The sequence below is a fragment of the Artemia franciscana genome, chromosome 7, assembly GCF_032884065.1.
Source record: "Artemia franciscana chromosome 7, ASM3288406v1, whole genome shotgun sequence".
Lineage (NCBI taxonomy): Eukaryota > Metazoa > Arthropoda > Branchiopoda > Anostraca > Artemiidae > Artemia > Artemia franciscana.
Window position 1 is genome coordinate 19,206,624 of NC_088869.1, and position 24,167 is coordinate 19,230,790.

At 35.2% G+C, this 24,167-nt stretch overlaps 1 protein-coding gene across 1 annotated transcript in view; it reads left to right on the forward strand.

The window, feature by feature from the left end:
* The window catches only part of LOC136028943 (5'-3' exoribonuclease 2 homolog), a 147,524-nt gene that overhangs the window by 112,454 nt on the left and 10,903 nt on the right, over positions 1-24,167 (forward strand). The window contains exons 15-19 of the mRNA XM_065706930.1: positions 6-162; positions 3,170-3,297; positions 4,367-4,692; positions 9,860-10,158; positions 15,663-15,811. Coding sequence (XP_065563002.1) covers positions 6-162; positions 3,170-3,297; positions 4,367-4,692; positions 9,860-10,158; positions 15,663-15,811 — 1,059 coding nt within the window. The remainder of the gene's footprint in view (positions 1-5; positions 163-3,169; positions 3,298-4,366; positions 4,693-9,859; positions 10,159-15,662; positions 15,812-24,167) is intronic.

Sequence of the window (24,167 nt, forward strand, 5' to 3'; positions counted from 1 at the left end):
TTCAGGAATCGGACATAGCAGATTTTTACCCTAGTGACTTCATGATTGACTTGAATGGAAAAAAGTTTGCTTGGCAAGGGGTGGCTTTACTTCCCTTTGTTGACGAAAAGAGACTCAAAGAAACGCTGAAAAAACATGAACATTTATTGACAAGTCAAGAAAGTAAGTCCAGCTTGTTTCACTTTTCGTCTATGGATTTATTGTTAAATAAGTTCATTCCACCTTTCTTTTATAAATCCGATATCCAACTTATTGATAAGCGAATAAAGTAAATGAAAGTTTAGTCATCTCCTGTCTGCAAATCCACCTTCAAATAGTTGTTAAGTCTTTTATTATATAATATAAGAAGTTTAATGTTAAATAAATTTTTATCACGTTTCTTCTGTTAATTCAACTTGAAATTTATGAATAAAAAAAGAAAGTTATTCAACCTACGTTTTCTCGTTTTTTTTTTTTTCTAACGCACAATATGTTCTATCAAATCTTAAAACGAAATGGATCGAGGTAAAAAAAAGTATGTGTGTATAATAAAACTTCTTAGGATAAAGTAAGTCAACTTTTTTCTCTTTTTTTCTAACAATCTTTTTTTTATACACATTCTATTATATAAATTTTTAACATATAGTGTGCCGCAGCTGAAAAATAAAGTACGTGTGTATTATAAATCTCAGCTTTCTCAATGTGATTAAACACAAAGGAATAGAAACGAGTATTTGATAAAATCTGTTTTCAAAGATATGGTCTCATGAATTTACGCTAGAGAAAAGAAAGTAATCAAACAAAGAAATTAATAACAATCAAAGATTGAGAATCAATAACCAGAACTTCTCAGGAAAGGCCTAAATACCGACATTTTAGTCAGCCATCATCCATTTAGCCAGAATAACAGGATTATTAATTCAGCCAGTTCTGGGGGGGGGGGTGCAACTTTGATAAACTTCAATTGGGAATACACAATTTCAATCGACAATCTTGGTACTTTGTAGAGGAGGAAAACCGTAGAATTAACTTTAGGAATTTCTTGAAGAATATTAAATATAAACTTCACCTGTAAATAAGCAAACTTCTGTATCTGATAGAATTTGAAAAGGGGCTTGAATGACGCAAAAAATTCATCTAGGGTGGCGGTAACGCTACGGAGTTTCCCTTTTACCCTGATTTAAGTGGGAGCATTTCTCATTTTCTTCTTTCTGTACATTTTTTAAATGTTCTTATTTCCTGGAGTGGAATCATCCCTCTCTAGCCCCTTCTTGGCGATTATTATTTGCAAGGGAACGAGAAATAAGGAAACTATGGAAAAGAATCGTTTTTAGGTCTTTCTTAACAATCAACGAATCAAAAAGTGTGCACTTTTATGAAGTTTTTCATGTTTTGATGAGGTCAAGCCTCGATTCCACCTCGTATTTGTTTGAACTCCTTCTTGTGTGGATTGTGAATCATCTGTACAATTTTCTTTTGGATGTACTAACCACTCAAGCTTTAAGTTATGTTTAATCATTCTAATATTCTGTTTAATTACAAGTGTATACTTAATTTTACATAAATTCGCTGTCGTATCTTAAGGTCGTATCTGACATTTTCAAACTGCTGAAATAATTGCCCAGAACCGTTTACTAAGCTGTTCTCAAATGGAGGATCAAAGTATATTCACTCATACTTGAATCGCGATGAAGACCACACTGCCTTTCCATCACAAGCACCAAAAACAAGAAGGACAATAGGGAATTTCCTAAGACAGTGCGAAACAAATTAGAATGAATATTCCGGCCCTATGTCCAACGGCCGTCCTCAGCAATACAAAAATATATGAGAAGAAAAAATATACAACAGGATAAAGTCAATAAATACCATGAACTTTGGCAAATTCTATGTAGGGAGAACTCACTAGAATTTCGAGAAACGCCTACAACATCATAAGGACGATATCACCAAAGCTCTGAATTCTAATATTACTTCTGTTTCTTTTGATTCTGCTTTAAGTAGCCTTGTTTTTGGAAATTCTAGCCACAAAAGACTTTTTGAAGAATCCGCCATTACTAGCAATGACCTAGGCATAAAGAAAGGAAATCGAGAAACAATTGAAATCAGAATTAAGATTAATAATCATATTTCCTTAAATAGAGACTTAGGAGAATATTCACTAAATGCTCTAAACAGAAATTTAATTAAAAATGACCTTACGAAATATTATAAAAAACCAATAGGTATTAACACAGAACCTTTCACAAATACACCTATTAGATGAGCAGTCAAAAAAGCAAGACTGGCATTAAAAACGTGTTTTTAAATCATTCTCTTTCATTTCAATGAATTGGCTCGTTTCATCACAATTTATTTATCAGTCCTGGTTGAACCTCGCTGAGGTAAGGGTGCTGGAATTATTCTGAAAAATTCATCATTTTAGTTTTATTGATTTTATCATGTTGTAAGTTTTTTCTTATATATTTTTGTATTAATAGGACATAGGGCCAAAATATCCATTCTAATTTGTTTCCCACTGTCTTGAGATATTCCCTCTTGTTCTTCTTGTTTTTGGTGTTTGTCATACTTGAATCGTTCTGATCCACATTGCTCGGTTGACCCATCCATTGAGAACGTTTGGGAAACGGAGCAGTCATTACAGAAGTTTGACTATGTTAGGTAAGAATTTTAGCGAAAAATATTGGTATTTACAAGGGTGGAAACTGGCGCTAGTTTTTACAAAAATTGGCCTACGCCATCTAACGTTTGGCGATATCTGTTTTTCGTGTTTTTTTTTTTAGTTTGATAATAAGATTGATTTGTTTTATTAGTATAATCAATAAAATTAGGATAGTGAAAAGTATCTGAGTTCAATTCATCACAAAAAATATTATGGAACTTGAATAAATTGTAAGTTTTGCCACATGCTAGATTGTTGATAGTATTGGTAGTAGATGGCAGGGTAGATGGCTAACATGCTAGGTGGCTAGACGTCATTGATACTATTTTTCTTTCAACCCCAAAGACATTTTCCACTCTTGTAAGTTACCCATACTCTTTGCCCTTGAGACGTATCCTTGATGGTAAGTATGTTTAGCACCTGAGTGTTTTTTATAAATATGCAATATTGTCGTTAACCATTTGAAAATTACATAAAAAAATTATCTTGCTGATATTTCCTTGTTAATTTTAATTTTTATATTCTCAGAGAAAAGGAATACCCGTGGTGAAGCTATTTTGTACACTGGTAACCGCCACAAATCATACAGGTTTATGAGAGCTTTCTATTCTGAGGGTTTAACAGAAGTAACAGTTATTGAGGCAGCAGAGTTTGAGGTAAAGTTAATTTTTTCCTTTTATGAAATCTAGTTCAGAATAGTCCTATATACAATACTACATTGTGATGGCAATGATCCGTTTTCTGGAATAAAGTTGAATATTCTATATCCTGTGCGTAAGTTAGAGCCTAAAATCTAATTTAATGGGGCACAAAGTCAGGTCTGTACTTGTTCTTTAGAAACACGGGTTCAGCTTTTGCGATGTTGTGATACTTTTTTTTAAATGTATATTTCATTTATGCGTTAGTCAAGAGGGGGAGGAGTTTTAGAGTCATTTTAACAACAAGGGAGTTGAACTCTACTTATTTTCACCCATTCCATTGCAGTTTCAACACTTTCTTAGTGTAAATGTCCTAGGCTAATAGCGTAAACTTGTTGTCAAAGAATAGTGTATTATTTTCTATTTTAAATTTCTTTTTTTAACCAGATTTTTTTTGGCAAGTACAAGGGTCAGGATTGCCAGGGACTAAAATGCATTTTCAATTTAGATAAGCAAACAATGTTTGTTTAGCTTCAAAATATTTTTTTTTTGTCGGACTAGCTATTTCTTATGTTCTCTACTGTTTGTTTGCATAATCGTAAACCTTGAACCCTTCTCTAGTTATGACAATAAACAGCTTCATATCCAGATAGAAAAAAAAACCTGTATTTTTTGAAAATAGAAAATTTACAAAAGTAAAAGAATCAACCCCCCCCCCCCCACTCACACGGAGAAAACCTCACATATTGCTATTGCTATCAGTCATATCATTTACTTGATTCACCTAGTGATTGAAACTTCTCTGTCTTTCTTTCTTTTTTTATTCCTACTTGACATATCTTTTTGTTAAATTGTCTTGCAGCATTAATTCCAAAGAGTTGGTACAACCCCTCCTCCACTCAGTGACTTTCTTTAATACCATACTTAGCGTTGCTTTCACTGATTTTAAGTTGCTCTAATGTTAGTTTGAGTGTTATTATTTGGTATATTGCTTTTCTTAGCCCCCCTCCCCTTTCCGTTCCAATCAGTGATGTTTCTCTGTCAATTGTATTACGCAAACGTTAACAGTTGCCCTACAACTTTTTAGGGGATGGGAGGCCGAATCACGACCTCTGAGATTTGTGTGGAAGCTGGTGGCACCTTGGACACGCCTGTGGACGGCCTTCCAGATTTGTATTCGGTTGATGTTGTCTGTGTCAGTTACATGGATCCACAATACAGTTCCAGCTTTGTTTTTGAAAGTAAACCCCTCCCTGGAGCAAAAACTCCTCCAGCACAGCTCAAGTCCTATGATTTAGCTAAAATTGGGAGACCATTCCGAGGGAGAGGAGGAGGTTCTGGACGAGGATTCCATAATATGGGTCCTCGAACACATCAAGCATCTATTCACGAATCAGGCCACAGACACCTCAAGTAAGAATCTTTTCTCTGTGAATAAACATTATTTTGTTTAATCGGTAAGAGGATTTGTCCCCTAACATATTTTACTTAGAGGTTTATTATTATATATAAACCTATAATTATATATAATTATATTTATATATATAATAAATATATATATATATATATATATATATATATATATATATATATATATATATATATATATATATATATATATATATATATATATTTATATACATATGCTTTTATTAAAATTGCATTTTTATATCAAGCTCTCAAATTGGCATTTATTTTGTCCAGACATTGCTGATAACCCGAAGTAAAGGGATTGTACACATAGTACAATAATTCCCTTGGCCTTTGGGTGTATTCATATTCAATAGCTTTCATCAGTTCAGGGACCGTTACAGGTTTATTTGCGCGGACTGTGTCCCTTTGGTATCGCCATAAAAAATCCAGTGGTATGAGGTTTAGTGAACAGGGAGGATATTCGACAAGACCTTATGTGTCCAACTCACTTTTTTCGTAATGGATCCGATATCGTAATGGTAATGTAGGGATGCCTGATTTTGCTGAAAATAAAAACTATTTACCATCATAGTCGTCTCTGATAATTGGCATAAGGGACTGCAGGTTAAATTAAATGCAGGCCTTAGGGTTCTTAGCAGGTTAAACTAAATGGGGCCGGTTACATTAGCGTCAGGAAAGAACGTTATAACTAATCATCTTGATGATAAAGCGCACCGTATTTTGATTCCCAGTAAATTACATCAAGATTGACGGCATACCCGTGGATTCTCAAGAACCAAAATAGGCATAGTGGGTATGGTTACCGGTTTTTTTTTTTTTTTTTTTTTTTTTTTTTTTTTTTTTTTTTTTTTTTTTTTTTTTTTTTTTTTTTTTTTTTTTGGCTCGTTAGTTCCCTACAGTTTTTTGTTGAAAGATCTTCCTTTTCAACGCATTGTTCTAACTATCACTCAAAATAGTCTACTTCTTCGTAGGAATCGTCGCCACTGAGAGCATTGACTGATCTTGAAAAATAACTTTCCAGTGACATCGTTGCATAATGCAATTAGATAAAAAAAAAGTTTCTTCTACTGAAAGTAGGAAACAACATTATGAACATAAATTATTCCATATATTACTGGGACTGCCCCCTCCTCAATGCCTCACTCTCCGTGCTAAAGGTTTTTAAGAATTTTAAAAAAAGTTTCTGATTCTAATTACACGGCCCTTGTGTTTCAGGTATCGTTTTTAAAAAAATGAGACAAAAAGGTCGAATTTAAGCGTAATTTATGATTATTTTGATATTAGAAAGTTGATCCCAGTTCCTTAGCAATTTAATTGGAAAACGTACAACGTACAAACTCCATTGGTGTAGTACCACAAGGATCGATTCTTGGTCTTACTCTGTTTTTAATATACATCAACGATTTATTTAAAGCGGTAAAGAATGCGATTCCTTCTCTATGTCACGAAAAGGATAATACGGTGGCACCTTCTGATATTCTGCCATCCCCTCATGAAGATTTAGTTGCCTTCGCTGACGACAGCAACATCCTATGTGCTGAAGACACGGAACAAGCTTTGGAGGTTAAACTTCACATGCTTATGGAGCGGTCTTACCACTGGTTTGATACTAACCGACTTGCTTTAAATATTGCTAAACCACACTTTCTCATATTTTCTAGGACTGGCAAGGTATGCCCGTCCTTATCAACTATATCTACCTCGAAAGGACCTTTGTCTCGACCTAACGTAAGATACTTGCGTTTCCTTGGAATTTTTGTTGGATGAGAATTTTTCTTTTAGAAACCACACCCAGATGGTCCAAGCAAAAATATCACGTAATCTTGGGATTATTCGGAAACTTAAACACATTTTCTGGATCTATTCTTCGGACCCTGTATTTTTCACTCATTCAGCCGTATTTAACTTACTGCAACTCGATTTGGATGTCTACTTTCCAGTCTCTGCTCCATCCTATTAAACTAATTCATCAAAAGGCTCGCCAGTTAGTTAACAAATTTAATAAAGGACATCGAAAAGTGCTTTTGAATACTTATGCATTCTATGTCGTCTCTTGATTTTCAAGTATCTTCATGGTGAACTGCCTCGCTGTTTCAATTCTTTCTCTCCCGATTTAGTTAATTCTAGGAGCTCTCATAATCTACGCAATAAAGACCACCTACTATTACCTCAAACTAAGACTGTCAGATCAGATTTTAGTCCCCGAATAACATGTAGTAAATTATGGAACAGTCTCCCTGATAATGTCCGTAGCATTCATTCGTTTGGTGGCTTTAAATACCAACTAAAAATATTTTTGGTTGATAAATATAATGGGGAATAAATTTGAGAAAAAATTTATTTTTGAATTGGTTTGAATTAATATTGTTATATGTTCAATAATAAGATGAATAATGAGGGTAGGGTGACATCCCTAGATGCTGGGCTTGAGCACGTTTATTTATTTATTTCTAATTGTTGTGATTTAGTGATGGTGGGTCATATTTTTTTTTTTATTTAATAAGGGAAAAGATTAGATAATTTATAGCACAAATTTTCACAAACTCTCATATTGTTAAATATGACAAGGTGGCAGATTAAGGAATTTTTATGGCACTTGGTATTAATTTCCGTTTATTCGGAAAAATTGAAGTATTTTTAACTTACGAACGGTCGATAAGATCTTAATGAAATTTGATGTTTGGAAGGATATCATGTCTCAAAGCTATTATTTAAAATCCCGACCGGATCTGGTGACATTGGGGGCAGTTGGGAGGGGGAAACCTAAAATCTTGGAAAACACTTAGAGTGGAGGGATTGGGATGAAACTTAATGGGAAAAATAAGCACAAGTCCTAGATACATGATTGACATAACTGGAACGGATCCGCTCTCTTTGAGGTAGTTGGGGGGGGGGCTTAATTCTGAAAAATTAGAAAAAATGAGGTAGTTTTAACTTACGAACGGGTGATCGGATCTCAATGAAATTTGATATTTAGAAGTATATCGTGTCTTAGTGCTCTTATTTTAAATACCGACCGGATCTGGTGACATTGGGGGGAGTCGGGAGAGGGAAACCTAAAACTTGGAAAACACTTAGAGTGGAGGGATCAGGATGAAACTTGGTGAGAAGAATAAACACAAGTCCTAGATACATGATTGAAATAACTGGAACGGATCCGCTCTCTTTGGGGTAGTTGGGGGAGGGGGGGTTAATTTCTGAAAAATTAGAAAAAATGAGGTATTTTTAAATTACGAACAGGTGATCGGATCTCAATGAAATTTGATATTTAGAAGGATACCGTGTCTCAGAGCTCTTATTTTAAATCCTGACCGGATCTGGTGACATTGGGGGGGGGAGATGGGATGGGGAAACCTGAAACTTGGAAACACTTAGAGTGGAGGGATCGGGATGAAACTTGGTGAAAAAAGTAAGCACAAGTCCTAGATACATGATTGACATAACCGGAACGGATTCGCTCTCTTTGGGGTAATTGGGAGGGGGTTTAATTCTAAAAAAATAGAAAAAATGAGGTATTTTTAACTTACGAACGGGCGATCGGATCTCAATGAAATTTGATATTTAGAAGGATATCGTGTTTCAAAGCTCTTATTTTAAATCCCGACCAGATCTGGTGACATTGGGGGGATTTCGGGGTGGGGGAACCTAAAGTCATGGAAAACGCTTAGATTGGAGGTGTCGGGATGAAACTTGGTGGGGAAAATAAGCAGAAGTCTTAGATACGTGATTTACATAATTGGAACGGATCCGCTCTATTGGGGGGGGGGGGATCGGATTTGTTACTTACGAAAGGGTAACCAGATCTTAATGAAATTTAATATTTAGAAGGATCTTGTGCTTTAAAGCTCTAATTTTAAATTCCGACCAGATCCTTTGACATTGGGTGGAGTTGGAGGGGGAAACCGGAATTCTTGGAAAACGTGAAAATTGGGGTATTTTTATCTTACGAATAGGTGATCGGATCTTAATGAAATTTGATATTTAGTAGGAATTCATGCCTCAGAGCTCTTATTTCAAATCCCTACCAGATCTTTTGATATTGGGGGAGTTGGGGGGGATCTTGGAAAACACTTGGAGTGGAGGAATCGGGATTAAGCTTGGTGGATAGAATAAGCAAATGTCCTTGATACGTGATTGACTAGAATCGTACTGGATTCTCTCTCTTTGGGGGAGTTGGGGGGAGGGGTTCAGTGATTTGGCGAGTTTGGTGCTTCTGGACGTGCTAGGACGATGACAATTGGTAGGCGTGTCAGGGAGCTGCACAATTTGACTTGATAAAGTTGTTTTCCCAGATTCGACCATCTGGGGGTCTAAAGGGAGAGGAAAAATTAGAAAAAATTAGGTATTTATTACTTACGAGTCGGTGATCGGATCTTAATGAATTTTGATATTTAGAAGGACATCGTGACTCAGAGCTCTTATTTTAAATCCTGACTGGCATTAAGCCTCTTATTTTCCTTTTTAAATCAATCTATTGATTCATAGAATTTTGTTAGAGCTCATACCATATAATCTCTTGGCTCTTAGCTCTTCTCGCCTCTTCACAAGTGTCATATGAGCTCTTAGCTCTTGTTAAAATAAAATTTTGCAAAAACAAAGTAAATAAAATGACTGTTTCTTATAATAAAGTATTTAACAAATGTAGTTTTTAATTTAATACTGTAGACAAAGAGATTAATAAAATTTCTCCTTAGTTTTCTAGGGGATGACTCGTAACTAAAATCCCTCTCCCCTTCCCATCCCCCATTTGAGAAAGCTATGATTCTGACCTCTTTTTAACACTTGATATTAAAAACAAAAGTGATACTAAGAAAATATATTTTTTTATGATGATATTAAAATTTATCTAACATAAAATAGATAGTAAAAACAATAAAACAACATTATTTTTTTAATTAATACAGAATCTCCTTAAATTTCTAGGAGATTTATCGTAACTAAGACCAAAATATCAATTAAACATTAATTGCGTTTACTTGTTAGTATCTTCATTCGAGGCAATCATGTTTCAACTTATCATTCGTAAGTCCATAAAATTCGAGTTAACTGATCTGGGCAAGGAATGGCTCATTTGTTCTATTATCTCTATATCTTGTCTATATCTATATCTGTCTATATCTTTTTGCTTATTTAATGTCTTTTTCAGTTTCGCGCTACAAGGTCCGGACCGAAACTATGGAGGTTTCAACAGTAGTGGATCAAATGAACATCGTTCGTATAACAGTGTACCCTATCAAAAACCTTCATATAACAATGCTCATCCCTATCAGCGTCCGTCCTACGCGCTACAAAGTCAGGAGCGAAATTATGGAGCTTTTAATAGCAGTGGACCCAATGGACAACCTTCATATAACAATGCCCCTCCTTATCAAAGCCATGCGTACAGAGGTGCTCCTTATGCTCCAGGATCAAATCGTCCTGTCAATCAACCAAATAAACACAGGGGTTAGTATCTCTTTGAGAATTTATATAAAGTTTATATAAGACATAATTCTGTATCACTTTCATCTTTCTGCGGATACTCTATGATTGAAACATGTACATTTTATGAACCCAATAGATAATTGAGTGGTAGCGCCTCACTACCACTATACGAGAATATTTGAAACAGATATTCTCCAAACCTTCTTCGGGGAAGATTGGAAAATAGTTGACAAAATAAAATTTCTAATACTTTTTGATACTACCCCTCTGCTCTCCCGTCACCATAGTCGATCTTGTGCGTAGTTATAATTGTCTCGACAAGCAAATATAAACGAACAGCTTAGTGATAATTACTGCTAGTTTGGTACTGCTAATTCCTACATTTTACTATTTACAGGATATAATCAAATTTTGTTGTCGAAACGGCTTTCACCGGCAAAAAGTGCCGAACTTTGATTGCTTATCACAAAAATATAATCATTTTTTTTATTAAGCTAACTACTGCCGCCTGCAGCATCAAGCCGCCTGAGGTCAACACAGCTACGCAAGCTCCTCCTCCGTCCAAACCTATTCAAAGCCTTCCTCTTCACACCCTTGAAAGATGTTCTCATTTCCCTTAGATCTTTCCTCACGATAAATTCCCACTCCATTTGTGGACGACCTACTTTTTGTTCTGCCCTAGATGGTTGGCTGACAAGGATGATCTTTGGCAATATGCAATCCTTCATCTGCAGAGCATGTTCTAGCCATCTCATCCTTTCTCGCGTTATAGCCATAGAAAGCAGGATTGAACTACATTTTTCGTACAGCTTATTTTTTGAGATACGGTCTGTCAGTTGGTTGTCGAAAACGATCGGTGGGGAATTTCGGTGGAAAAAGTTTAGTTAATCCTCCGTTTTTCGGAGCGTCCAGGTATCAGAACCACGCTTGACCACTGTCGTGACTGGCTTTCAATATTAAATTTTTGTTCTTCGACTTATCTTCTTATTCGTCTTAAACTTTTTTTCCTTTCTTCTTAAACTTTTTTCAACTGTGGAAAAATACCCAAGGCCTTGGCTATTCTACCTTTAAAATCTTCACAGCACCCACCTTCTTTACTAATAATACTGCCTAGGTAAATGAATCTGATCACTTGATCGATCCTAACGAGTCTTCTTAACGTTAATTTTTGAAAATATTCCAGCACACTAAACTCGCAAAACCTCTAGAAGTTCACTCATTTTGCAAACATTTAATCTAAGATGCTTAAATAATCAGTATAATCTAAGTCTAGAAGAGTTAATTTGTTCTTGAACGTAGCACTAATTGCTTTAATGTATTTATCTGGTATACCGCACAAGGATAGGACCTTCGTTAAAAATGTTCTATCAATTGATTTAAACGCTTGCTAATAATCTATAAAACTGACGACTAAAGGACTTTGATGACTTAGGCACTTCTCAAATATTAATCTAAGAATGGAAATTTGGTGGACGTATTCTCTGTACTTTCTTAATTCACCTTTAATACTTTCGCCACTTTTTTTACATTGCTCTTATCTTAATATGATCTTATCACTCAAATAACGCTTGTATAAGCCCATTCTCCTCTCTATTAAACATAAGCATTTTCGCTCATATTCCTAGCTGCGTTTTTCGTAAAGGTTATTCCATCCATCTTCTGGATTGATAAATTTTAAACTCTAGATTTGGCAATGCAAATTTAGTTTTGAATACTTAGTTTTGTATGGAATACAATGTTAAACTTAGTTTTTAAATACTAAGTTTAGTATTCAACCGTTCCTGGAAATTTTCTCTCCGATTCTCATCGTGGAGTCTACCAATGTCATAGCTTCCCGGAAGGTAATTACCCTTCATAAGTTTCAGCTTTAAATTAACCCTAGACATTACTAGCTGATAATCTTTACTTTTAACATCAATAACAGCACTTCTTTATACTCTAATATTGGTTATAACTAGATTGTTATACCTACAAAATTGCAGTAGTCTGTAACCATTGCTGTTTTCTCTTCCTACATCAAATTCACCTAGGCTAAGAAACCAGCTATTCCTATTTCTACCGACCGTGTGTTAAAATCCTCGATTAGAAATACCATGCTCCTAATTTGGACTCTTTTTGTTTGTTCCTGTAGCTGTAAGTAAAATTTATTCGAGTCATTACCACCCCTATCAGTCGGTTCAACAGGGGCATATATTACTAAGTATGATACCTTGCACATTCTAGTCTTAAAATGAGCGACTAGCATTCTATTATCTTGCCAACCTAAACAAGACTTGGTAGCTTCCATATTCATGATAATCCCTACTCCCTACCTATTTACCCCATTCTTGTTGCCTGAGTAAATAAATTCTATATCACCTAATTTCGCGTTTCCCACCCCTGGGGTATGCATTTTTGAAACTCCTAATAATTCCAGCTCAAAGCGTCTGAATTCGTCAGTCAAAATGTCAATATGATCGTCATTTTCTAACGTCGTGACATTCCAATTTGTGATCTTCATAATCTTTAAATCGTTGAAATTACTATGGCTTCCGAAAAAGAAATAGTCCCAAAACCAGTGTAGGACGGGGACTAATATGTCTTCTTTAGTCCAAGCGCGCTTTTTTTTTTTTTTTTTAATTGGCGCTAAAAATATGTATAGATAGGTCAAGACCTTGGGAAAATTCGTTTAGGGCCTTAAAATATTTTTCATATGAACGACCCCACAAATAATTGGAATAGTTATGATTACGCAAAATATTTTAAGAGGCATTTTACAACTTAATGGGATTGTTGATAGTATAGAAGAATTAGTTGGTGTAAACATGCAAAAAGGTTTTCCGAATAAAATAAAAGGAAAACTTTTCAAAGCTCAGTTTTTTGGTACTAGTAAAATACAACAGAAAGTGTAAAATATAAGGACTTACAAAGGAACAACAATAAATGTCGATCAAGTAAAATCTATACAAAAAAACTACTAACGACAAAGAAAACTCAATAAGCTGAAAATTCCAGTCAAAAATAGAATATCAACTAGTAATAAGATAGCACGTGGGATTAAAGGAAGGTGAAGCAGGTTAGCGTTGGCTTAAGCACTAAAACTGAAAACAAAAAGGTGGTATATTACTTCTCTTATACTCTCTTGTTCGTAGTAAATCTGAGTGACTATAGGGACCTTTTTGGTTTTTCTTACTTGGGACACGACTCTTGATTGAAACAAGAGAGGGAATAACACCTTTGTCTAGGAATTCTTTAGGTTATTCGGAGGGTTAATACCAAGGCTATCGTCCGTCATTTAGGGTGACCAAACTTTTAAAAGTGTGAAGTCGGTTTTCGGGCTTCTAAAATAATCTCAAGAATTTTGTTCTTAATTGCTTCGATTTGATATGTATTCCCCCCACCCAAGGCCATCATGCCGAACATGAGGGGTATATTCTCATAAAACCTGAACTGAAACTATGCAAGTACGGTTTATAGGAATTTTTGAAGAAGCTTAAGTAGAGCAAGGATAGGTTAGCCAGTTTTATAATGACTAACGTGGATCCCAATTATGATTGGATTGCATGAAAGCCGAGAAGCTTGGTATAAGAAGCACTCAAAACTGGGGCATTAGGCCAAAAGCGTTTATTAAAGGAAGGGGATTTTTGCCCCAGTTAGATTTTGAAAAATATCTTTTGTGGGTATTTTTATTGAAAAATATCTGTTTGTGCTATTTCATTTGAAAAATGATAAATTTACCTCTCCCCACTAGCTTTTGAAAAATACATTGTGTCCCTCTAACCTTTGAAAAATATATATTTTCCCCTCCCTTCTCCCGACATTTTCGTAAATTGACACCAGTGTATTGGGGTTAAAAAGGATGAACTATTCAGGAAACTAAAGTAAGAACTGATGATTTAGTCTTGTTACCTTTTATAATACTAGAAGAAATTTTACCGGAAATATAATCAAAGGTCTCAAATGTAGAGCGTTTTGTTTGTTTTTTTGTCTTAGTCAAATAGTGTTTTCAATGTATTATCATTTATAGGGTGTACCTATTGTAACTATGTATGTTTTGCTTTTTGCTATTAGACAATTGAATAACTTTATTGGTAACAAAATTATTAGAAAGACCCCCCCCCTTCTCTCTCTCTCCCTTTCTCTCCCTCCCTCTCTCTCCCTCTCCCTCTCCCTCTCTCTCTCCTCTTTCTTTTTTGGTCTCCTCTCAGTCGCTTTGCTATTGCTCTCTCTTGATCAGTCCTGAGAAATTTTTGAGCGAAGTGGTTTGCTACTGTCCCATCTTGCAGGTATGACTTGAGTGGCCTATCCTGGATTTCTAAAAAGGGGGGTTTGGATTATATTGTTTTCACTAGAAATTTCTAGTGTTAATTGCGAATCAGCACTGCAACCGAGAAATATCCGGAATGTCATAAACAGTAGGAGAGAGATCCACGAAGTGGCGTTGAATTGCCTCAAAACGTTATACGACAAAGGGGCAACTTGATAGTTTAAGCACAGATATTTATGTTTCACAATAATCTGTGGTTTTAGATAAGTATATTGCGCCATTAACTGTCAAAACTTTTTTTTCTTGGTAAGGAAAAATATTCCTTTGAATTTTTCCTCTTTTATACTCTTTTTTTAGCCATCAAAAGGTCCTTAGAAATTTGATGTAGCAGCTCTGATTTTCTTCTAATAACTGTTGAAATAACCCTTTTCAATAAATAGACATTTGTTAAGAACTGTTTTTCTTGTAATTCTTAGTGAGTTTTCAGAAAATTGAATGTCATCGAAAGAATTGTATTTGTATTGTAAGAAGAATGTAAAGTAGAGCTTGTTCTTATCAATGTTGCATATATTTTGCCACAAACTTGTAAATTATGTAAAACTTTCGCCATTAAAATTGTAAAATTGACGCCGCTGTATTGGAATTAAAAGAAAAGATTAAAAACCATTCAAGAAACTAAAATGAAAATTGAGGATTTGATCTTGTTACATTTTGTAGTAAAAGGAAAAATTTCACTGGAAATGTCAACAAAGGTCTCAAATGTAAAGCTTTTTATATTTTTCGTCTTAGTCATATTGCCCTATATTGTCAAAGTACTCCCATTTATAGGGTGTACTTAGTAACAAGAAATTGGAAAGACTCTCCCTCCTCCTCCCCCCTCTCTCTCTCTCTCTCTCTCTTTCATTTTTCTCTCTCTCTCTCTCTCTCTCTCTCTCTCTCTCTCTCTCTCTCTCTCTCTCTCTCTCTCTTTCTCTACCATTGCTTCTTTGTCTCTTCTTTGTTGCCTTGCTCTTACTCTTTCTTGATCAAGCGTTAGCAATAAGCCTTCTAAATAAAATTCTATTTGGCAATCGACGGGTTTAAAATATGCATAAAGCTGTGTCAAAGCATAAGCCGAAATCTTTAAAGCCAAAGGCTTTGTGTAAATCTGTGCGAATAAGGCACATTGCTGGTTCAGCTAATATCTGAAGATGCTTTCAAAAAGGTGCCTTTTTTATTCTCTATGAATAGTTTTTAAATAAAACTAGATTTTCTTATAATTACTTTTTCTTTCGGTTAGGCTCCGGTGGATATATCCAGGCGAGAAGTGATACATATGGATACCAAAGTGGAGGATCACATAATTCTTTATCTGGACCAAGACACAGTGGACCACCATCCCGTGGAGGCTTTGGAGGATCAAATCGAGGACGTCAATCACAGTCCAGGGTAATTGTTTTCTTTTTTAGGTGAAAGCTTAGCAAAAAGAATTCCAGATGCTACTTTTGTAATTGCTATCGGTTCTCAGCCTCTTGTGCTTCTTACTCGCAGAAACAGGGATATTTTATGGAGTGGTGTAAGCCCTGTGAACGACTAAACCAGACAGTTGCGAGGGTTCAGCCCTAAATGGGGCTGAAAATCGAGTTTGCAATACGAGTCTTTCATAAGCTATTCTGACTAAGTTCATAAATATATATATATATATATATATATATATATATATATATATATATATATATATATATATATATATATACATACATATATATACCATGACATATAGTATGAGTGAGAGGCGAAGCAGGTATAAGGCTTTTTCCGGAATGTATAAAAATGGTTTCATTTTAACTTGTTGATACGTAGAATGGATGTATGGATGATGACTATCTATCGCAACTCAAGGCCGATTTTCTTGACACTGTTACCTAAGGTATTTATGAGGCGATCGAACTCCAGTTTAAGGCCAAATTTGACCGTATTGAAAAAAACCTTACTGACTTACGGTCCAAAATCGTTCATAATGGGACAAAGCTCCAGAAACTTGAAACCAAGCTAGATGATGTAAGTCAGTCCGCGCTTCTTAGCAAGGTTATTGTGTCAGGCATAGACTCTTCTGCTCGGGATTGACCCCGTCTTTGTGAAAAAATACTAGATCGACTCAAGATTGAAATGGGACTCAGTTTAGACAAATCCGTTATCAAGAGTACAAGACGTTTGTGATCTGCTTCTAAAACTAAGACTCCGATTGAACTTACTTTTTTTACTGAGCCATCTGCGCTGGAGATACTGCGTAGTCGTAAGAATTTGAAGGGCTCCCGAATCTATGTGAACGAGGCTTTGACCAGGGGAAGGCAAGAAATTTACAAGCTTGCACGCAATAAATTAGATTCAAAAAATGTATGGACTTTACGAGGTGTTATTTATGTTAAATGCGGTTCACAAAACATTCCGTGTAGATCGATTTCTGACGTAGTTCAGATTCGTAATGTGTCAAAAGAGCCCGTGGCCTAATTACAAAAATGGTGATTTTTGTTTTCCTTTTTCTTTCTTTATGGATCGTTTTCAGTCTTTTCTTGATTCTCGTTTGAAACTTGATGTTATTCTAAATTCAGCAACTGGCAGTGAGAAAGATATGAATTATGTGAAAAATCTTCCCGGGTGTGAATTTTCTTCGGGTGGCATTCCAACCAGTCTAACAAGTGTGAATTTCTGATCCGATCGTTACTTGTGAATGCGCAAGGGTTGCAAAGTGCATTCAGCGAACTCAAGTTCTTGCTTACATCTAGTCCTAAGGACATTGTCGGGGTTTGTGAAACTTTTTTGTCTGCTTATACACCTCTTACAATGTTAGATCTGCCTGGGATGAAGTGTCTTTCACGTACAAGGTGTCAGAATAGGAGGGGAGGGCAGATATTGTATATTAGTGATGATTGCTCTTTTCGAGTTCTCAGTGATTTTTCTGTTTTTGAGGACGGGTTATGTGAGACTATTTTGTTAAAGTTGACCCCTTGGGCTGTAACCCATTTATTTTTGGGTCTGTTTATAGACCTACGTCTGGCAATCCTAAAGATCTTTTTGAAGTTTTAGAACCGCTGTTAAAAAACATAGAAGTGTCTAGGAAACCAATTATAATTTCTGGTGACTTTAATTTTGATTTATTGAATCTCGATGTTGGCAATAATAAGGATTTTCTAAACATGATGTTGTGTTCTAGTTTTCTTCCAAGTATATCTCTCCCAACTCGAGTCGCAGCTAATACAGCTACACTATTGGATAACATATTTTATTCTTCTGATTTAGTCCACGCAACAAGATCGTTTGTAATTTTGTCTGGTATGTCAGATCATTTTCCGGTGAGTGTTCTTCTTGATTTAAAAAATAGTAATAAACAACATCGTGATTCAATAAGGAATAATTCGAAAAAACGATTTGAATGGATTGATTGTGAAGCCCTTCGGCAGTTAATTGAGGATCATGATTGGAGTTTGGTTTATAATTCAGATGATGCAAATGCTGCTTTTTCGAATTTTATTGATCAAATGATTCGACTGCGGGGTAGGGCTTCTTCGACACGTGTTTTGCATGGAAAATTTGCGCAAAGATTTGACCCGTGGATTTCAGAAGGTATTTTGGTATCACTAAAACATAAAAATAAAAAGTTTAAGAATTATTTAAAATTGCAGACACCCGAATCTTTTCAGGGGTATATAGTTTATAGGAATAAGCTAAATTCTATTATAAGACATGGGAAGAGAAAATTCTATAATGATAAATTCCTGGAATATAAAATCTGATATGAGAAAGACATGGCAAATGGTAAATGAAAGAATACGTCCTCATAGTCGTAAGAGTACTAGTGTACATTGCCTGGAAATAAATGGGGAAAAAATTACACAACCTAAAGATATTTTAAACGCTTTGGGAGATTATTTTAGTAATATTGGTTCTAGACTTGCATCGACTATGAGTGCACAGCTGAATTCCACTATTATTCCAGGGAATGAGCAACATGCGGAAAGAATTTTTACTTTTTCTGAGATTGCGCCTCAGGAGATAAAAAAAAATTTATTATGAAGCTTAAACAATGTTTTTCTATGGATGAATTTGGATTTTCAGCACAAATTGTTAAACAGGTAGCGTCGAGCATTTCCCCTTTATTGGCGCATATTTTTAATCTATCACTTACACATGGGATTTTTCCTGAGCTTTTAAAAAAAGCAAATGTTATAGCATTATCTAAAGCCGGTAACAGTGCTGCAACAAGTACTCCAAATTTCTACTTAAGTATCAAGTATTAAGTACTCATTGTTTTTTTACTTAAATATCAAGTAATAAGTACTTTCCAAATTCTTACTTAAGTATCAAATATCAAGTACTTGCCAAAATTGTACTTAAGTAATACTTCAAGTACTACTTCAAGTATTTATTCTATATAATTATTAAATATAAAAAAATAAATTTTTAAATGAAAGTAAGGAGCAACATTAAAACTTAAAACGAATAGAAATTACTCCGTATATGAAAGGGGCTTTTCCTCCTCAACACCTCGCTCTTGACGCTAAAGTTGGACTCTTTCTCTTAACTCTATTTTTAAAACAGTAGAGACTTTAGCGTAAAGAGCGGGGCGTTGAGGAGGAAAAGCCCCTTTCATATACGGAGTAATTTCTGTTCGTTTTAAATTTTAATGTTGCTCCTTACTTTCATTTAAAAAAAACTTGTTTTTTATTTAATTTCTGGACGTTTTTGAATCAATGCATGTTTTGATCTTGGCTCTTCGCACATAAATAATTAAAACGAAATTTACATATTAATTAATTGCAATTAATCGGAAGATTTTAAGAAAAAAGGAGCGAGGGAGAAGGCCTAGTTGCCCTCCAAGTTTTTAATTACTTAAAAAAGCAACTAGAACTTTTAATTTTTTATCAACGTTTTCATTGGTAAAAAAGGTACGTAACTTACGAATTAACTTACGTAACGAACTTATATATTCATATGTTTTTATTGCGTATATGAGGGGGTTCTACCCTCGTCGATACCTTGCCCTTTACATTAAAGCTTAGATTCTGTCCCAATTCCTTAAGAATGACCTCCGAATCACAAAGGTTGTAGAATAAAAAGTTGAAATTACTAATAATACTTTAGCGTAAAGAGTGAGGTATAACGAGGAGGTAAACCCCTCGTATGCATAATAATTTTTTGTTTTAAGTTTTAATGCTGCTGCTTACTTTCAGTAGAAAAAAACTTTTCATATTTATTTTTTTATTGTTTTTTTCAAATAATACAAAAAAAATCCTGCGCCCCCATTGAAATTCTCTTCCCCCATGAGAACTTTCTCCATGGAAATATCCTCCCACAGACCCCCCCCCCTCAAATATCCTCCCTAAACCGAAAATTCCCCAACACAGGTCAAAGTTTGTAACTTGCAGCCCCTCCCACGGGGACTGCGGGGGTATAAGTCGTCCCTAAAGCCATAGTTATTAGTTTTTTTTCGACTATGGTGAATAAAATGGCTATCTCAGAATTTTGATTCGGTGAAGTTTGGGAAAAATGAGCGTGAGAGAGGGCCTAGGTGCCCTCTGATTTTTTTGGTCACTTAAAAGGGCACTAGAACTTTTGATTTCCGTTAGAATGAGCCCTCTTGCGACATTCTAGGACCACTCAGTCGATACGATCTCCCCTGGTAAAAAAAACTAACAAAAAAACAAATAAACACACATCCGTGATCTGTCTTCTGGCAAAAAAATGCGAAATTCTACGTTTTTTGTAGATAGGAGCTTGAAACTTCTAAAATAAGGTTCTCTGATACGCTGAATCTTATGGTGTGATTTTCGTTAAGACTGTATGACTTTTAGGGGGTATTTCTCCCTATTTTCTAAAATGAGGCAAATTTTATCAGGCTCGTAACTTTTGATGGGTATAATTGATCTTGATGAAACATGTATATTTAAAATCAGAATTAAAATGTGATTATTTTGATGTAACTATTGGTATTAAAATTCTATTTTTTAGAGTTTCGGTTACTATTGAACCAGGTCGCTCAGTACTACAGTTCGTTGCCACGAACTGTTTGATATATATATATATATATATATATATATATATATATATATATATATATATATATATATATATATATATATATATATATATATATATATATATATATATATATATATATATATATTTCTGATATAAAGCCCATGCTACCTTTTTTAAAGCCATTCTGAAGGCTTCTTAGCCCCTTCCCTTGCCTATAAAATGTCGCCTGTCATTCCTCTCTTGGAAATCTTAATCAAGAACCAGAATTTCCGTTTTATCGTTTTTAACCGGTTCCCTTGTTCGGCTGGTATACACCCAATGAAGTCCAAGAAAATAATCTGAACCAATTTTCAACACAACGGCTTGCAAGGAAAAGACTCAAAATATTTAAGTGCAGTCAGAAAACTTTTGATTGGATCAGACTGATCACTTGAAAGGATTAATACAGTGCACATAGAGTTGAACTTCTGGCGATTATTGTTCAGTCAAATCTGGCACGTTTGAAAAAATACAGGGATTCTGAAACACGTCGGAATGGTGGAAAAAACTTTAATAAACTTTGTATTAGCTTTAAAACAGATAAAAGGTAATAAAGTAGTTCACTCTCTGATCCAATAAGTAAAAACCTTAGCAACAAAAAAAAAGTCAAATTTGAAAGTAAGGAGCCAAGTGAGTGAGTTGCAGACTTTTAACAAGAGAAATTAAAACTCAATAATCAAATATCAATAGTCAATTGAAGGCATGTTAAATTTCAGACACGCTATGAAAATGTATGGCATCTATATCCTTTGGCTGGTTTTCACTCAAGCAAGCCGCATGGTCTGTAGTCAATTCAGCTGGTCGGTAAAACTCCCTACAAACATATATTATAAAATCACGAGCCTACAGCAAGTCCGCTGATTCAGACGCATTCCATACGGATGGTCAAACTGCAGAATGAATGAATGAACTTTATTATCCGTAAAAATATAACAAAAAACACAAAGTACGGAGCATTATAAATAAACAAAAATAAAAACGATAAAGAGCAAGAAAAAAAATTCAAACTAACTAAAGACAACATGGACTAATTAGCCAGTTTCAATATGGCTGCAGAGGGTCGTAAACGTGAATAAAGTAGATAGTCTTTTTACATAAATCATCACTGATAGACCGAATCCAACAAGGCATATCTATTAAACCAAATCGAGTTTTGGTGCCATTTAGGAAGCCGGAGAAGGATTTTGCAATATCTGAAATAAGCCGCACGTAGAGTATGGGGATTTTTCTTACGAAACAGACAAGCCATGCCTAATAAAACAAAAGCACAGGGGCGCAATAAGCGTTATAAATCATGCACAAACCGTTGCGGTTGTAACGGCTTTTGTTTGGGGATATTTTTCCGTAAGCGACGAGTAGGTTTTTCACGGCTTGATTTACTAGGGATGAAAAGGTAATGGAAAGTGTTGAACCGTAACAAAGACCAAGCCAACTAACTAAAGAAGAACATGGCAGAATTGCAGTCCCAGCAACGAATGCAGCGACCGCATAAGGGCTATTAAAACAAATAAACTCGCATTTAAACGCATTAACTTACAGTCCAATCTTAGATAGCTCATTGGTTAATATAGTAAAATTGGAAAGCAATCCACGGCGAGTCCCGGCAACAAGAAGAACGTCGTCTGCATATGCAACAGAAGACAAACCAATATTACCATAAGAAACAGAACTTTTAAGGGGACGCAGGTACGATGCAAGCACACATTTAAATATCCTAGAAGACAATACGGCAGAAGTTGCAACCTATCTTTTTCTAGCAGCAGTTTTCATACCATGAAGTGGCAAAACTATGAGACTAAGTCGAAAATCTTCTTAGAAAAAAGGAATAAAACAAGAGCTAAGAGCTCATATGGCACTTGTGACGAGGCCGGAAGAGCCAAGAGCTCATATGGCATGAGCTCTAGTAAAATCATAAGAATCAATAGACTGATTTAAAAAAAAAATGACAGGCTTAATGCTGGTCGAAATTTAAAATAAGAGCTCGGAGACACAAGGTCCTTTTAAATATCAAAATTCATTAAGATCCGATCACCCACTCACAAGTTAAAAATACCTCATTTTTCTAATTTTTCCTCTCCCTTCAGCCCCCCCCCCAGATGGTTGAATCGGGGAATCAACTTTATCAGGTCAATCTGTACAGGTCCCTGACACGCCTACCAATTTTCATTGTCCTAGCACGTCCAGAAGTACCGAACTCGCCAAAGCACTGGACCCCCCTAAACCCCAAGCACTGCTCCACAGAAATCTGGTTCAGTTGACGAGATGACAAAACTTAAACACTAATGTCAGAAATATAAGCCCAAATTGATTACAGTATGCAACATTTAGCACAAAACAAGGGATTTATCTCACTGTCGACCCAGTGAACTGTGAAATAATTTCAATTTTCTTTGTTATATAACTTTTAAACAAAAATTAAACCAAGTGTTAATCGTACTATAAATTTTTTTCGTCTAAAACAATACCTTATTTCAAATCTTATTTGTAGTTTTTCAAACGTAGTTTTAATTAATTGTTATTTTCCGACTGATTACCATGACGATATTTCTTTTGATGCGTTTACTCGATGCTGTTTTAATCTTAGTCGTTTTGTCTCTAATTTACAGTCAAATTTGCGTACTTATATTTTAGGTGATTTTAACTGTGATCCAAATATAGCAAATGAAAGGGGTAGAATTTTATCTAGTCCCAGGATTTTACTTATATTCATTGGAGTGGTAGTACAACTAATATTGATCATGTTTTTTCTTCTAACCCGAGTGATCCTTTGCCTGTGGTTACTGTAATCGAAGATTTCCCCGTTAGTGACCTCATGCCGCTTCAGTTCCTTTTACCCCCTTTGGCTTCTCGTCCTTCCCCATTTCGTTTTTCTGGCAATAAGCTTCCTAATTTTTTGATCGGGTTGATTGTAATCCAAATTTTCGACCGCTTTACCAAGAAAGAGTTGGGACTTTAATTGATAAAGTTTGTATCCCTGATAGTTTTGATTCAATGGACAGTAATCCTTCTTTGACTATTAATTGTCTTTATTTTGAATTAATCCATTGCTTAAAGTATGGTGCTGCGGCAGTTTTTCCTACTAATAGGATCAGATTGGGTGCGCAGAAACCTATTTGGAGCCTCAATCCATTTTGGTAAATTCCAATAAGGCGGCTAAACAAGCGTATTGGGAATGGCGGGCGCTTGGTAAGCCTAGAGACTCGCATCCAGTTTTTTTGCTAATAAAAAAAGAGAAAGGCCGAATTCCAAGCGGAGCTCCGTCGTCATAATAGCCTGATCATGTAAGAAGTTTCTTCAAATATTGATAACGAAAAGGACAAGAATCTCCTTTGGAAAGTTCTCCGAGGCAATAGGCGGACTAACATGCCTGATATTAATTCCACACCATCGCTAAAAGAGTGGGAAAATTATTTTTCTAAGTTGTCGACTTCGTACGATTCTAACAGTGTTGTGTTGCAATTAGATGAAAGGTTGAAGAATTTTTCAACTGATTATAGGATTTCTGAGGATATGTTACGTGTAGCAATCAAAACGTTAAAGGCGCAGTCGGCTAAGGATCATGATGGCTTATTTGCTAATCACCTCAAACTTGCTCCTTCTTCTTTTCTTATTACTCTACTGGCATTTTTCAACCTTTTACTTACTACTTGTTTAGTACCATCGTCATTCTATATTGGCATAGTTACGCCTATTCCTAAGAGCGGGAAAAGAGACTTGTCATCTTGTA